General features: G+C 49.3%; 3 protein-coding genes across 3 annotated transcripts; all 3 read left to right on the top strand.

The window, feature by feature from the left end:
* The first annotated feature begins 3516 nt into the window (after positions 1 to 3516).
* LOC120652299 (plasma membrane ATPase-like) lies at positions 3517 to 7599 on the top strand. Its single transcript, XM_039930075.1, has 12 exons — positions 3517 to 3573; positions 3751 to 3870; positions 4014 to 5138; positions 5242 to 5346; positions 5432 to 5576; positions 5677 to 5841; positions 5943 to 6181; positions 6284 to 6316; positions 6422 to 6503; positions 6623 to 6783; positions 6863 to 7036; positions 7129 to 7599. The coding sequence occupies exons 1-12, from the start codon at positions 3517 to 3519 to the stop codon at positions 7597 to 7599; spliced, it is 2877 nt and encodes a 958-aa protein (XP_039786009.1).
* A 557-nt stretch (positions 7600 to 8156) lies between these two features.
* LOC120648127 (E3 ubiquitin-protein ligase SP1-like) lies at positions 8157 to 9321 on the top strand. Its single transcript, XM_039924878.1, has 5 exons — positions 8157 to 8258; positions 8367 to 8441; positions 8872 to 8994; positions 9078 to 9143; positions 9247 to 9321. Exons 1-5 carry the CDS (start codon positions 8157 to 8159, stop codon positions 9319 to 9321), a joined length of 441 nt encoding a protein of 146 aa, XP_039780812.1.
* A 649-nt stretch (positions 9322 to 9970) lies between these two features.
* Positions 9971 to 10740, top strand: LOC120652298 (skin secretory protein xP2-like). Its single transcript, XM_039930074.1, has one exon. It carries the CDS (start codon positions 10028 to 10030, stop codon positions 10526 to 10528), a length of 501 nt encoding a protein of 166 aa, XP_039786008.1. The 5' UTR covers positions 9971 to 10027; the 3' UTR covers positions 10529 to 10740.
* Positions 10741 to 14847: the final 4107 nt, after the last annotated feature.

Genomic DNA, 14847 nt, shown 5'->3' with positions numbered 1-14847 from the left:
TGAAGACCAAACCGCAATAGAGATGGAAGAATATGAGGGCTCATCTGATGACGAGCAGTACTCATTGCCAAAAGAGTGGAAGGAGCATGGTTTTGGCAGTCATGTAGCAGAAGGTGTACGAAATCAGGAGTGAGAGTACAGAGGGAATGAGGTAGTGCAAGGTGCAACATATCCAAACATTGAAGTCGTAAAAGATGCTGTAAGACTATGGGCAATATCATTGAAACGAGAATTTAGAGTCGTAAAGTCTGGTAGTAAAGAATATGAGGTGAAGTGTGTCAATGCTGGATGTACATGGCGAGTACATGCATTCAAGGGAAAATGGAAGTCCAACTGGAAATGTTCCATTGTGACAGAGCACACTTATTTGCTGTCAGAAGTTCTTCCCTCGCATCGCAATATATCATGCGACTTTGTTGCAAAACAAATGTATGGGTTTATTATGGACAACCTTAATTATGAACCAAAAATAATTGTTCGACACATTGAGCAGACTTACCAGTACACCATCAGTTATTTGAAGGCATGGAGTGGCTTGCCGTGCTCTGATGATTGGCTCACCAAGATCCAGCCGTGGGTGGACCAATGGGAACAGGCAGACGAGCACTTGGTCCATCCAACAGGACCACACACAGACAGCTCCTTTAGGGCTTACCTCACCTGGTACTTACCCCGGACTCGGGCTCGTCTGGTTTTTGTTGACACTCACCCGCAGCCACACCAGGCGAGGCCTCAGGATGGCTATGTCCCGGCACCACGTGGAGGCACTAGCTGGCGCGGTGAGTCTCTTGATCATATTTGCATATATATATATATATAATCATATTCATAAGATAATTCATGTGTTTGTAACTGTACCTTTACTGAATTGATGCAGCTTCGTCTTTGCAACATGATGGAGACGGACTGCTCGACTTACTTGATGAGGGTACGTGCCGGATCACCAATGACCCAGTTTGAGCAGACAGAGGCATGGTCGAGGCAGCGTGATCAGTTGCGTCATGTAGTGCACAACTTCGGAAGCCGTGTGCAGTACGAAGACAGCCACGGGTCGTCTCAGGCCTCGTCGTCGTTCCCGTGTCCGTCGACCGAGCACGGGCCGACGTCGCAGTTCTTCCCAAGTGCAGGTAACGTACATATCTCTTTAAAATTACATCAAGTGTTCCTACATATTTACTAATATCACATACAGGATACGATCCAGCTACTGCGTTCGGCCATACTGGAATGTTTAGAGGGACAGCACCAGTTGGCGGACCGTATACAGGGATGGTACCGGGGCCACAGATAACGGCCTGCACAGGTTAGTTTATGTTTCGTATTTCGGTTTCTACATGTCATGACAAAATATACGAGCGTACGCTAACATCCACATTTTTTGCGTAGGATTCTACCCCCATGCGGGCGGCAGACCTTATTCTTCCTCCTTTCGACCAGATAACGAGACCTTCACCTTAGACGACTTCGACAGCTTGAGTCCAGAAGAGCTTGCCGCGCAAGGTGACCCCGATGTCTTGGGGTATTCACAGCTAGGAGGAGCACCACTTGGGATCTCTCAGCAGCAGACACCGCAGCCCCTTGCGCGTCCTGAGCGACAGGTGAGGTCTCCGGATGTTCTCACCTACTCCGAGGGCCATGTCCGTGCCCAGCAGAGGGCTAAGAGGGTCCGACGCCCTAGGGGTGGTTAGATATATCTGATGTTTGTATCTCTGATGTTTATTTGTAATGGGATAGCTGCGACCGCTTATTTGTATCCGATGTTTATGATTGTGCTAGTTTACTTGTCATTTGTTCCTATACATACTATTGATGTGAACTTGTTATGTTTGTGGGTTCCATAATGCTCGTGAAATAAGGGAAGTTCTTGCGATTTTTTTCCGTGATTTAATGAAGGACAAGTTAGGTGCGGTAGGAGTTAGCGGCCGAGATACTGCCGACGATGATGACGACTACACGCTCGAATAGCTCAAAATAGGAACCATAGTGTATCTAGCTGCGAGTACGAGATCACAGGTTGCCACTACTCAGCACGGCGTTCACGGGTTTCCCAAATGTCACATTCTTTGCCCAGACATACGTGACCCAATAGTAGTGCTCTTCCACCATTTCAAAAAGATGTGACAACATGGCAAACACTCCAGCTTTTTTCCTGAATTTTTAGGCTCAAATGACAAAGGAAATGGCGGCATATGGCGGCCAGGGCTTATAAAAGGGGAGGGGACCCTGTCGCCCCTGGGGGCGACAGGCTCCTTTTTTTTTCTCCAGGGACCTCTTTGCGAATTTGAAGAAAAAAAATTACACTTTGGGCCTGTCGCCCTATGAGGGAGCGACCGGGGGTATTTTTGAAATATTACAAAACGGACATATATTTTTAAATTTTTTTTTTAATATAAAAAAGAAAAAAACGCGCCGCTCCACCCAGCCTTGAGGCCCAACAGAGAGAGCCCGAGGGGAGGGGGAATGGGCCACCGCTCAGCCCACGTGTAGCTTCTGTTCTGTACTCGTTTTGAACTACGAGCAACTGTCATAAAAAACTAAATTATTTTATGATTTAAAAATTGTTCCAAAAAATAAGTCACTTTATTCTATTTGAAAAGTGTTGTGTATGTGAAAATCAATTAATGTTAAATATGAATAATAAATAGTGACAAATATGGTCATTTTATCTTCTTGTTAATCTATCCTAAAATTTTGAAAATAACTTGGGACGGAGGGAGTGTGTTTCAAAAGAATTACCCATATTTTATTATTTCTATAATCAAACTTCTTCTAACAACATTACAATATTTATAGTAGTAGTAGTACTGTATAATTTTATTAAACACAATACGTAGTTATTGGTGACTGAAAAATCTTATTAAACACAATATGTAAGTATGTAATATTAGATGCAGACATTACTCTGTTCGGCAGGCTATGGCTGGTGGATGGTGTTGATTTGCTGTGTGAGAAAAGTACTGTTGGCTGGCTAGTGGTTGGTGCTGATTTAGTGTGAAAGAAAAACATTGCTGCTAGTTGCCACCAGAACAGAGTGTACTATCGACATAGGAGCAAAGTGATCTTGTATGTATTGGAGTTGGATCTATTATTACGTGACTTGAATTGTCTACCGCTTTGCTGTGGTATGTGGACTTCTGAAACCAATGGCTATTTTGTTCGTTGCAGAACATGGGTCGGTCTCGGAGATATTGGATGTAGGAAGCAGAAAAATCCTTTTTTGATGAGGCGTTGAGGATCCTATTTCCCTGTGTCCAAAGTGGATTTCAACTCCGAAGGAACACGACGCCCGCCGCTGGTCAGTGTTCCGTTCGATCACGATCCCCACCGCAGATCAGCTGTCCGCTGGCACGAACTCTGGTCTCGTGGAGTTCAACACGGGCCGTATTGCTACTACTGCTCTTCTATAAATACAAAGACGTGGGCCTCGTTGCGTGGATATCTCGTTGGCACGCAGCAACAGATAGCGCCCCGTTTTCTCGTGGGAGGTTTAGGGCGGCCAGGGTTTTGCCCGCGGCGATGGCGGCCGCCATGGACGAGGGCCTCAACGAGATCAAGCATGAGTCCGTCGATCTGGTTAGAATTGATCCGATCTGCGTCTTTTTGGTTCGTTTGTTGCGTTTTCCTCTTCCAATCGATCTGTCGATCCGGTTTGCAGTGTTGTTTTTGGTCAGCTAATTTTGAAGTTTTGAGATCGGCCTTCAGTTGTGTGCTCTTTGTTTCGATCTAATTAACAATGCGTCCACTTGACAGGAGAACATCCCGGTGGAGGAGGTGTTCGTCAAACTCAAGTGCAGCAGCAAAGGCCTCATCACATCGGATGCCCAGGCACGCATCGCCATGTTTGGCCCCAACAAATTGGAAGAAAAGAAGGTTAGATCATGATCGATCCGTCTAGTGTAGCTAGCCTGATCTGGCTCCTTTTTTTTTTCTTTCCCGTTTATGTGTATATTGTTTAGATCTGATTCAGGTTAGTTCGCGTCGTGTGTGACAATTATATTGTGCCGTGCGTGCAGGAGAGCAAGGTGCTCAAGTTCCTAGGGTTCATGTGGAATCCGCTGTCGTGGGTGATGGAGATGGCCGCTGTCATCGCCATCGGGCTCGCCAATGGCGACCACAGGCCACCGGACTGGCAGGACTTCGTCGGCATCGTCGTACTCCTCGTCCTCAACTCCACCATCTCGTTCATTGAGGAGAACAACGCCGGGAGCGCTGCCAAGGAGCTCATGGCCAACCTCGCGCCCAGGACCAAGGTGCTCCGCGACGGCCGCTGGAGCGACGAGGACGCGGCGGTCCTCGTTCCTGGGGACATCATAAGCATCAAGCTCGGCGACATCGTCCCGGCCGACGCGCGCCTGCTCCAGGGCGATCCCCTCAAGATCGACCAGTCGGCTCTCACCGGCGAGTGCCTCCCGGTCACCAAGAACCCCGGCAGCAGCGTCTACTCGGGCTCCACGTGCAAGCAGGGCGAGATCGAGGCCGTCGTCATCGCCACGGGTGTCCACACCTTCTTCGGCAAGGCGGCGCACCTAGTCGACAGCACCAACCATGTCGGCCACTTCCAGAAGGTGCTCACGTCCATCGGCAACTTCTGCATCGCCTCTATCGCCGTCGGCATCATCGTCGAGATCATCGTCATGTACCCCATCCAGCACCGCCGGTACCGCGACGGCATCGACAACCTCCTCGTGCTCCTGATCGGCGGTATCCCCATCGCCATGCCCACCGTGCTCTCGGTCACGATGGCCATCGGCTCGCACCGCTTGTCGGAGCAGGGCGCCATCACCAAGCGCATGACGGCCATCGAGGAGATGGCCGGCATGGACGTGCTCTGCAGTGACAAGACCGGCACGCTCACCCTCAACAAGCTCAGCGTCGACCGCAGCCTGGTCGAGATCTTTGCCGCGGGCGTTGAGAAGGACGATGTCGTCTTGTTCGCCGCCAGGGCTTCCAGGGTGGAGAACCAGGACGCCATCGACGCCGCCATGGTCGGCATGCTGAGTGATCCCAAGGAGGCCAGGGACGGCATCGAGGAGGTTCACTTCCTCCCCTTCAACCCCGTCGACAAACGTACGGCCCTCACCTACATTGACCTCGCCGATGGCAGCTGGCACCGTGTCAGCAAGGGCGCACCTGAGCAGGTTATTTGTTTATCATTGTCTCCCACCGAAAAAATTATCTTTAATTTCTTTCTGCATGGATCACATCTGTTACTAACCATGTCATGTATCCATATCCATGTAGATCTTGGACCTCTGCAACTGTGGAGATAACGTCAGGAACCTGGTTCACACTGTGATCGACAAGTACGCCGAGCGTGGCCTTCGATCTCTTGCAGTTGCAAGACAGGCATGACTTACCTTTTTCAGAACGCAGTCAATTTTACATCTTCGAGTAATGTACTATGTCTTCTGACATTTGCCATGCTTTATAGGTAGTCCCGGAGAAGAGCAAAGAAAGCCCTGGAGAGCCTTGGGAGTTCGTCGGACTGCTTCCTCTGCTTGACCCACCCCGATCAGACAGCGCTGACACCATCACGCGTGCTCTCAACCTCGGTGTTAACGTGAAGATGATCACTGGTACATTCTGTCTTTCATCACCTAATTCTCTACTGCTTTACACTACAAACCTTAATTAGAAATTGTTCAAGCAAGCCGACACTACTTTGACACCCTACAGGTGATCAGCTTGCCATTGCCAAGGAGACCGGGAGACGGCTAGGGATGGGCACTAACATGTACCCGTCGTCAGCTCTGCTTGGGCAGAACAAAGATGAGGCTACGGCTTCAATCCCAGTGGACGATTTGATCGAGAAGGCTGACGGTTTTGCCGGTGTCTTCCCAGGTGAGCATTGCATTGCTGGTTTTATTTTTTCAGTCAATTACACTGCAGATCCCATTTAATTTCAGGTTTATTCAGTCTGACATAGCTGCATTTTGATGCAGAGCACAAGTATGAGATTGTTAAGAAGCTGCAGGAGATGAAACACATCTGTGGGATGACTGGAGATGGCGTGAACGACGCGCCTGCTTTGAAGAAGGCGGATATCGGAATTGCCGTGGCTGGTGCTACTGATGCAGCAAGGAGTGCCTCTGACATTGTGCTTACTCTAGAAGGACTCAGTGTCATCATCAGTGCCGTGCTTACAAGTCGGGCCATCTTCCAGAGGATGAAGAATTACACTGTGAGAATTGGATTCCAACTTGCTGCTGCATGTTAGGAGCATGCCTTCCTTTTTACTTTCAGCGACAATTACACTGATTTCCTGCTCTTGTAATTTCTGCAGATATATGCAGTTTCGATCACAATTCGTATTGTGGTAAGTTTTTTTTTCCTCGGGCTGTAGAAGCATCAACCTGCAGCACAGTGATTTTTATTTTATTTTATTATTGAGAAAATCTAACCTGTTGTCTTCGTTGTGTAGCTTGGATTCATGTTGATTGCACTTATCTGGAAATTTGATTTCTCACCGTTCATGATTCTGGTCATTGCCATTCTGAACGACGGTAGGTTTGCAATGCAGATTCAGAGGAGAACGGGAATCTGAACATTCAATAGCTAGCGATATGTTTACTTTTTAAAAATAAAATAAATGCGCTGAACTTTGGTTGTTGTATGATTTCAGGCACAATCATGACTATCTCAAAGGACCGAGTAAAACCTTCCCCACACCCTGATAGCTGGAAGCTGAATGAGATATTTGCCACGGGCATTGTGTATGGAACCTACATGGCCCTCATGACTGTCATCTTCTTCTGGGCCATGAAGAGCACAGACTTCTTCTCGGTAAGCATGTCCTGCCAAGAAAACGAAGCATCGCAACTGTTCTGCTGAATAACCTCGTCTTGGTTTGGACTGCATGCAGAGCACTTTCCACGTGAGATCGATCAGGGGCAGCGACGAGGAGATGATGTCGGCCCTGTACCTGCAAGTGAGCATCATCAGCCAGGCCCTCATCTTCGTGACTCGGTCGCGCAGCTGGTGCTTCGCGGAGCGCCCCGGCCTGATGCTGGGCGCGGCCTTCGTCATCGCACAGATTGTAAGCAGCTAGCTGATCCTGCACACTGCTGCACAGGAGCATGCATGTTGATGATCCTGACTGCCTTAATTGCCGTGGTTTAATTTCTTCAGATCGCCACCTTGATTGCCGTCTACTGGAAGTCGGGGTTCGCCAAGATGCAGCCCATCGGGTGGGGCTGGGCGGGCGTGATCTGGCTCTACAGCCTGGTGACGTTCGTGCCCCTGGACCTGTTCAAGTTCGCCGTCCGCTACGTGCTGAGCGGCAGGGCCTGGAACAACGTCCAGAACAAGACGGCCTTCACGACGAAGAAGGAGTACGGCCGGGAGGAGCGCGAGGCGCAGTGGGCGACGACGCAGCGCAGCCTGCACGGCCTGCCGGCGCCCGACTCGTCGGAGCTGCAGGCCGGCGGCGGCAGGGGCAGCTACGCGGCGGAGCTCTCGGAGATCGCCGAGCAGGCCAGGCGGCGGGCGGAGGTGGCCAGGTTCCGCGAGACGAGCACGCTCAGGGGCCACCTCGAGTCGTCGGCCAAGCTCCGGGGCATCGACATCTCGGCGGTCAAGTCGCCCTACTACACCATGTAAACGCATACGCATGCATTGCACAGCGGGCCCGGCCGGCGGCGCGCTTCGTTGAATTGGCTGCGCATTTTTTCTAGGAACTCATGATGTACGAGGTGCACGTCGGTCCGGTCCTCGTAGGTCGTTTGTTTATTTATAGACGTGTTTGTGTCCTATGTCGTATAAGTTAAAAAATTATTTCCTTTCCAGTACGTACGTCTTAGAGTTCCCTCTTTAACTTATTTGCAACAGTTTTACTTGTTTGTGATGAACCCAAAATTTAAATCTTATAGGTTTGATTCATGTCCTGGTATGCTAATATTTATTATATTTGCTTCGGATTTAAACTGTGTTCTGTTCGATACCGTTCTATCGACGACAAGATAAAGTGGTAATCACGACGGCCGGCGGTGCCACCCATGCGCCTAAAGCTTAGATTGCCTAGATTCTAGACGCGGAATTTGTGGTAATTTTAAAGTTGCGCTAAGGTGCGTTCAAAGTGTTCGATGGTATGCCCAAGTATATAGGACCGTTCTTTACATGTTAATTTGTTCTGTCCTTTGTGTGCGTCCTTGACAGCTATGACACTGGGCGCCTCATCCGGGTACCTTCCTCTTGTGACTCTCAGCGGACGAGTTGGATCAGACACGCCAATTATCGGCGAGCAGAGTGGCCTGGAAGCCGTAATAGTTGAAAACAATGTAACTACTGATTCCAAGAAAATGTTGATTGAAGATTACTTCCAATGTGGCTGCTGCTTGTGCTTCGGCTGACATGTCTGGCTTTTGTAGGTATCACAGATCTTCTTGAAGAAGCAGAAGGATGCCAAGGAATACGTGGTAGTAAGAGGACGGAGGATGAAGATGGTACTGAACACATAACGGTCAGGAAGAAGGAAAATAATAATGCTGAACAATGGATTCGATGTTCTGAACAGATATCTTCTAAAAGAAAAGAGGTTCCTTGGTACCTGGTAACTGTCTGCAACTATATATCTAGCTTCCTTGAGCTGTTGACGCAAACCCTTAATGCGCTTCTGATTCTCTGTGCATACTCGATGAAAAACCTGTTACATTGACGGATGTCCAGATATGATAGCTTGACAATTGCAAAATCCTTCAGAATTTTTTCTTGACCATTCTATTCATATGTCTATCCTTTTGAAAAGAAAAAAAAGAATCACGACTTCTATATCCTTCGTGAGCATCACTGCATCACTGCATCTTTTTTCTTCCCGTGTTCATGACTGGTTATAACTTTCAGATTAAACAGTGTCTAACATCTTACTTTTATTAGGATGATGGTACTGGGCGTTTCGAGGTTGTTAGGGCTCATAATGCAGATGGCTCTGTTTTACGCCTAGCAAGTGACGACTTTGAGACGCAACCTCGAACATGTGGATGTGAATGCTCAATCAGGGTTATCTAATAAATCCTAAACTGTATGTGATGGCATGATGCTGCCAGAAGGAAAGATATTAATTGTAAGATATTTTTCTGCAGATACTTGGACTGAGGAGAACTGAATGGACTCTTCCGACAGGCACTAACTTAACTGTTGTTGGTGAGGTAATTACTCGTAAATTTTCCTGGTTGGATCGAACTGTATTAGCACATTGATAAAGTGTCTGTGTCATTATATTTATGGTTTTATCTCGTGTAATCTGAATAGGCTGTTAAAGGTGATTCTGGGAATTGCACTCCAAAGTTGACGCTACAGGTTAGAAAACCTCAGCAGGTTGACTGACATTTTACTTCACTCTAGCTCCTTTGATTTGACTATGAACATCTTGTTAATGGCCACTGTTAGTTCCTGGATTGGAGTTATCCTGTATGAACTGTTTGACCTTTCTGATATTTTGTATCACACAGCTCCGTGTACTATGCTGCGGGCTAATGATAACTGGTTATTTTGTCGAATGCAGAACCAGAACATGAGCTGATGGATCCAGGAATCAGGAAAGAGTGAGAAACAGAAAACTTGGAAACGAGCTGTAAAATTGTTGCGAGAATGTCGACATACTACTACTTGATATGTAGTGGTGTGCTTGTAGATCGTAGTGCAGGAAAAGCCCGCCTTTGTCAGTTCTTTTTTTTTTTAAAAACCGCCTTTGTCAGTTCTGGAAACGAGTTTAGTTCACTTCTACACGGAGATCTTTCCGAAAGATCTCGACAGGCGATAGTTTAATTTCTATAGCAATGTAAAGGCAGCCTTTTTGTCTGCCGAATGTGATGCCGCTTCTCGTCGGTTCATGGATGCTCTCTTTAGCTCGTTTCGTGCGTGGAGCATCAGCTGAAAAGAACGGACGCAAACTGCTGAATTCCATCTGGTTCACGTCACCACTGGGCACTAGCTGCTGTTGTGTGAGCTGCCATTTGTTTGCCTATAAAAAAGGTTTGTTCTGCCCTTCGGAAGAGCACCTACATCCAGTGCAAGTGCAAGCTTGTACGTGATGCAGGCGGAGAAGGAGACTACGGCGGCGGCGGCGCACCCCGCGGCTGGCAAGCCGCCGAGCATCTGCGACAGGCTCCAGAGGGCCTTCCACGCCCGGCCGGCGTTCCGGCCCCTCCGCCGCCTCACCGTCCGCCACCAGGACGGGGATGGTGAAACTGCCAAGCCCGCCGGCGATGGCGACGGCGCCGCGCCTGTGCCTGACCCTAATAAGCACAGCGGCCCGCCGGTGCCGGCCCCGCCGCAGCCACTCACGCCGTCGCCGGCTCCGGCTGGCGGCGCCCCCGCGGCCACGTCTCCGCAGCCTGTTCCTGTGCGCTTACCGGCCGTCGCAGAGAAGAAGGCAGCGCCGCCGGGGCCGCCGGTGCCCGCGCCACCGCCGGACGTCAAGGCGGGAATGGTGGTGGCCGCGGCGGACGCCAAGGCTGGGGACAAGGCTCCGCAGGCCAAGGGGAAGGCCAGGGTGGGCTCCAGGGTCCGCAAGGCGCTCTCGTCCAAGTAGGCAGGGTTCCATTTGCTGGTGGATGTGCTCGATCTCATATGAATTGTCTCGTTGATATGGCCGATATCGATCCCATGCGGCATATACGGGTGGACTAAGAATTACTCTCTAGTCTCTCTAGCCTTGTCTGAGTGTCAAAATGTAACGCAAACTCTATTTGGTTAAGATAAAAGTTATCAATAGACTATCATCTCCAATGATTTATAATTTTATTTGATGTCAAATCGTACTCACGAGTGAACATACGCCTTATATTGAGACGGAGAGAGCATATATATTATTATAAATAGTACTAACAAATATGCCCGGGCGTTACTATGGGTGGAAACTACGTTATTGTTTAGTAGATTTTATAGAACAACCCTTATCCTCTGGAATTTTATAAAGGAAAATAAAATCACGTCTCGCGTCCGGTCAGCCTTATCCTCTCCTCATTGCTGGTTCCGTTTCTATGCTCGTTCACCTGAACCACTCAGGCTCAGGATTCTTCTCTCTATCCTTTCTTACTCGATCATGCAGCCTCGGTGCTACGGAGCCGCCACGACAGCACGCGCATGCTGCCGCTTGCGAGGGCTCTGCGGTGGCGCGTTAGGGAGCGCGGAGTGGCATATGCGAGGGCGTGCGGGCCGGGAAACGGCCGATTGCAGCACTCGCACACGACGGCGCGAGGAGCCTGTTGGCTGTTGCCCGGTCGTCCTCGCCACCTCGCCTTGTGTTTGCCGGAGTGACGGAGTTGAGGCCGGTGCGTCGCTGTCTTCTAGGCCCCTCCGAGTTCCGGCATGGCCGAGCACGGTAGTGGAGGGGGGTGAGCTGGTGACAATGCCGGCGTTGGATGGACGCGCAACGGTTGATAGAGGCGTGGCTCGCCCGACGCGTTCGTAGCCATCGCCGCGCTCGCGGCCATACATCTACCTCAACTTCTCTGATGACTCCATCCGGCATCGGGTTTATTCTGCATCTACCTCAACTTCTCCAGCTCCAGCCTTCTCCAGACCTCTCTTGCCGAGTACTACTCCGGCGTCATCCCCTGCATCTCCTCCACCATTGATGGTCTCCTCTCCTGTCACAGAACCGCCAAATTAAAACTCAAAATTAAGCTAAATGACCATCATTTGAACACATCAGGCACATTTGGCTTAACGGTTTAATTTGACAGTTCTTTCGAAACAGACCTTCTGATCGAAACAAACACCAGTAGTCTCACACTAAGGTGAGCACAGGCAGTACAAACATGTTGAGTACATAAAAATACAACTACAATACCAACTAGGGTGCATCAAGTTTACAAACCTGGTTTGAGTACATAAATAATATACAAGTGCATCTTCAGTTTAAAACAAAGTCCGATATAGGAAACTTGACTTCTATAATACATGAAGCGCAGCATCGAATCACACACTCAGCCCACGGGTGTGTGATTTGGTAACTGGCAAGGACTAAGCATCTGGTCCGACCACCTCCCAACCATCCGCGCCAAGCTGGATGAACTTAGCACAACAAGGGCAGAAGTCTATCTCATCCTGACCTGAAATAGTTTGAGCCACAACCCTGAGTATACTAATACTCCGCAAGACTTACCCGACTATGGGTATACATAGCCCATTATCTAGACATACACGGCTTTTTGGCTGTGGGTTGTTTTGCGGAAAAGCAAATAAGAGTGAGTCCTTACTTTCAATATTTTAGCTCACATTCTATATAAATTAATATCCTCTAGACATTTGCAGAACCCCTTTCTAGAACAATCATAATAGAATATCAATTAGTAATCTTAATATTTCCTTCAACATATACGTTAATATTCCATCACATTACTACGATGCGGTGCTGCGATCAAGGTGCTCATATCCAAGAGCGACTGACGGCGAATCGATCCGATTTAACCTTGCAAGGTGGACCTAACCAACACGGCACGTATTTGCCCCGTCGGACAATACAAACCAACCATTCCCCTCCCCGCCTCGAACTACAGAACCGCCCCACCTGCATATAGTCAACCGAGCCCTACGAGAGACCACCAAAAGTAAACATATGCGTCCCAATTCTCCGCGGCCACTCGACTGCCCTAAGGGGTGGGTAGAAGCTCTGTACTTTCGAAACAAGGCAGTACTAGGCTTACCGGTTTCGACTACCTCCTACTCCCAGCATGCAGTTAGTACAATTCAAACTCGATCACAGGGCCAGACAACGAACGGTCCTTAATCGACACAGACGGGCTAGCCTTTCCCCGCCCGGTCTCTATTTTCTTTTCCTTCTCCAACCTATTCCAATATTCCATATACTCAAAATAACGAGACATCCTATATCTCGCGAGTGACCAGAAATCACTCGACTTCTACCGAGATCTTATTAAGCATAGCATTTTTATCGTCATATACATACTAGTATAACTCCAGGGAACCTAGGGATCATGCAACTAGAGTTCCAAATAATTCCTAAACCTAATGCACAAGTAATAGAAACATATATAGATGTCATAATTTGAAATAATAGGATGTGCACCGGGGCTTGCCTGCGGGCTGCTGCTCAGAGCTAGGGTCCACTGGGCCTTGGGCCGGGTCGTCACGAAACTCCTGTGGGGCTGGCTCCGTCTGCTCCTGCGGCTCCGCGATCACCTCGTACACGACTTCCTCGGTCGCGGATTCTATATGTATGCATATGAAATAATGAGTAAATGTCATGCATATGAGACAATGAGTAAATGCCAACATGCCTTTGCCATTAGATGATAAGCATTAAACAAATTAACAATTTACACAACAGGATGCAAGTATGGTGATAATTAACTTTAACCCTAGTGGTAGAAACAATTAGAGGCCAAATTATCAATTAGAGCATGATTTACTATAAAATAAAATATGACTAGCAAAGATATTATTATTTGCCTCTTATAATTTGTATAAAAATTTACATGTAAAAAATATTATTATTCCTATACACATATTTAAGTTTGGTTACATTTTATATTCATATACTAAACTAGGTCCTATGAGTATTAAAATTTTATGGTGGATAACTCATGCTTAAAGTAAGCTACTGCAAAAATTTAATAATTTTTAGATTAACAGATCTATAGAAACCAATTAAGCAAGACTAAACACAATCTAAATTCTTGCAGGGGTAAAAAGGTCATTTCTCCATCATGGATATTTTTCCTCCATAGATCTTACTCTAACAAATCCATCAAAATTTATTTCATATTTTCCCATTTTTCCTTGATTTAATACACATTTTTGAAGTTTCAGCACAACTATAGAAATAACTAACCCTACCCTGACCCGTGGGTCCCACCGGCCAGGGAAACAAAACAGGGGAGGGGGCGGTCCGGCCAGGCGCACGGCTCGCGGCGGCGCTGGGGACGAGGGCCCACGGCGGCGGCGGCCCGCGCAGGGCGCAGCCGCGGCCCAGGCAGGGCCCGCGCGCGGCCCCGGGCAGCGGAATAGCCGGCGGCGGCGCAGGGGGGCGACGCGGCGGCGGCAGCGCTGGGGTGACGCGGCGGCGGCGGCGCTCGCCGTTCCAGGCGGCGGTGGGGCCAAGCGGCGGCGGGCATCAGTGGGGTAGGGCGGCTCTGGTGCGCGCGCAAGGGTGGCGGGGGGGGGGGCGGGCGGCGCGAGCGCGGCGCGCAGCGTGCGGCGGCGGCAAGCACAGCGGCCGGCGGCGACATGGCGTGGAACGAGCGCGGAAACTTGGTGAACATGGAAAAGCAAGGGGAGCATGAGCTTCAATGCATCACCTAGGGTCGATTTGAGCCGTCAAGTGAAGAAAACGATGATCGGACGAGGGAGTTCGACGTACGACCAGAGCTCCGAACAGCGGCGGTAATGGCGGGTTGGGGATCTCTGATTTCAGCCGAGATGGGGCTTGGGGCTAGGTTTGGTGGGGTTGGGAAGGGTGCTAGAGAGGTGGAGAAGCTTTGGTTGCGAAGGATTTGAATTCCATGGGGAGTGACTCGCGAAATCGGGCCGGCAACGCGAGCTGCTTCAAACGCCGTTCATGGCGAACGCAAGGAGGAGAAGGAGAGGAGACGAGTCGCAGAGGAGAGTGAGGCAGGTGGCGAGCTCGGGAAGGCGGCGTGGTCGACTTGGCGACGTCACCGACGGCCGAGCACGCGGCGACGCTCCTCGACGGCCACGCACGCGTTCGGGAAACTCCGAGCGCCATACCGCGCTATGTGCGCGACAGGGAGAAACAGGGAGAAGAGAGGGAGAGAGACTGACATGTGGGGGCCACGTGTAAGAATTTTTTTTTTGAATTTTAATTTTTGGATTGTTACGTCTCCGCACGGTCATTGGGGCAGGGAGGTCCGATCACGATCTAGA

The sequence above is a fragment of the Panicum virgatum genome, chromosome 9K (assembly GCF_016808335.1).
Source record: "Panicum virgatum strain AP13 chromosome 9K, P.virgatum_v5, whole genome shotgun sequence".
Classification (NCBI taxonomy): domain Eukaryota; kingdom Viridiplantae; phylum Streptophyta; class Magnoliopsida; order Poales; family Poaceae; genus Panicum; species Panicum virgatum.
This window is presented reverse-complemented; position numbering and strand designations above follow the sequence as displayed.